Below are 1,798 nucleotides of genomic sequence, written 5' to 3'. Positions count from 1 at the left end.
TGAAGCTTGAGAGAGATCTGGACAGCACTTTGTTAATTAGCTCCCAAAAACTTTTCTTAAATTGTGAACAGAAGTTCACTATATATAGAAGGTGATCTGGTTCGCTAACATCCCCTAGCGAACCAGCGTCTCCTTCGTTACATACATTAACATAGCGAAACACCCCCTGATTCGTTAACATCCCCTAACGAATCAGGAGGGAATACATTTAATGTCTAGTTCGCTAACATCCCCTAGCGAACTAGACTATAACTTAACGAACTAGCTATTAAATAAACTAATTATTACATTAATTAATAAACAAACGTTAACGATAAATACAAAGACTCTAGACGCAAAACCGTGCACTAACAGAACTCACAAATTTTGACTTTTGCGTCACGATATTTCTGGAGCTGGCGTTTGTAATTCTGCTCACGCAGTTCAACTAACTTCTGCCGTTCTTCCTAAAGCATTTGGTCTATGCGCCTTTGCTTCATTATCTTTATCTACCTCCAAGACGCGGTGAGGATGGACCTCTTTCCGTCGGGACCATCGCTTATGTTCCATAAGTTAGGCTGAACGGTGTTTCCACGTTGCCTATATTCTTTTATGTGCGGATGGCCCAAAGTACGTGTGTGACTTGGTCTATCCATCCCGACCTGTAACCATCGAGTCTCAGCTAGATACCATCAACGATGCTACGTTAGCGCGTTCGAATTCACCATTACATTGTGGGTGTGCTATGGAAGTGAATGTTTGATGTATGTTTAATTTTGAAAGCCATGCATTGGTGCGCTAGTCTGCGAATTGTGTACCATTATCGCTGACGATATTCATTGGTAAACCAAAACGGTAGATGATGAAGTCCCAAATAAATTGTTTAACGCTGGCGGCTTTGATGGTTGCTAGTGGCTTTGCTTCGGTCCACTTGGTGAAGTAGTCTATGGAGACTATTAAGAACTTCACCCGCCCTGGCGCTTCTGGAAACGGACCTGTGATACCAATAGCCTATTTCTGGAATGCCCATGCCGGCGTTACTGGTATCATGTTTTTTTTGGTCGAAGAGTATTTGGCGCATGTCGTTGGCATGCGTGACACTTGCGAATTTGTCTTTCTGCATCCACGGCATACATGGCCGATAATACCCCGTGTTCATGATTTTTTCCACCACCATTCTTGACCCTCAGTAAATTCCGCAAATACCTTCATGAATTTCTCGGTTGCATCTTTCGGATCCATACACCGGAAGAGTGATCCCAGGTAAGATCGCCTATACAAAATTCCTTCTTTCATTTGATAATTTAGTGCTTTATGGAGTATCAATCTGGCTTCCTCCTTGTTGTTCCGGTAATGCGCCCGAGGATAAGAAGTTGATGATCGGCGTCATCCAGTTGGTGGTGCCTGTAGAAACAACACAGACTTCTTTAGCGGGGACTGAAGGATTGTCGATGAATTCGACACGGATGTCTTTCCCTAAGTGTTCAAAGCTTACTGACGCCAATTTGGTAAGCGCATCTGCCTGTTTGTTTTCACTTCGCTTTATATGTATTACTTTGCATGTTGCGAAATTTAGCATAAGTGCTTTAGCTTGCGTGTGGTATGAAGCCATTTTGTCTTCTTTGGTTTCATATGTACCCCCAATTTGATTCGCCACCAACATTGAGTCCACATGGGCTTCCGGGTGTCTAGCCCCTAACTTCTTTGCTATTCTGAGACCCGCCATAAACGCTTTGTATTCCCCCTCGTTATTCATACTTTTGAAGTCGAGGCGCACATCGTATGTAAACTCGTGGCCTTCTAGGTCTACCAGCTTCAT

At 43.3% G+C, this 1,798-nt stretch overlaps 1 protein-coding gene across 1 annotated transcript; it reads right to left on the bottom strand.

Moving 5' to 3' along the window:
- Positions 1-1,291: 1,291 nt before the first annotated feature.
- Positions 1,292-1,798, bottom strand: LOC143590066 (uncharacterized). The gene has a single exon (XM_077070657.1). The coding sequence runs from the start codon at positions 1,796-1,798 to the stop codon at positions 1,292-1,294; it is 507 nt and encodes a 168-aa protein (XP_076926772.1).

The sequence above is a fragment of the Bidens hawaiensis genome, unplaced genomic scaffold (genome assembly GCF_021521415.1).
Source record: "Bidens hawaiensis isolate Kalapana, Puna unplaced genomic scaffold, B.hawaiensis_p1.1 tig00038140_1, whole genome shotgun sequence".
In the NCBI taxonomy this organism is placed as follows: Eukaryota; Viridiplantae; Streptophyta; class Magnoliopsida; order Asterales; family Asteraceae; genus Bidens; species Bidens hawaiensis.
This window is presented reverse-complemented; position numbering and strand designations above follow the sequence as displayed.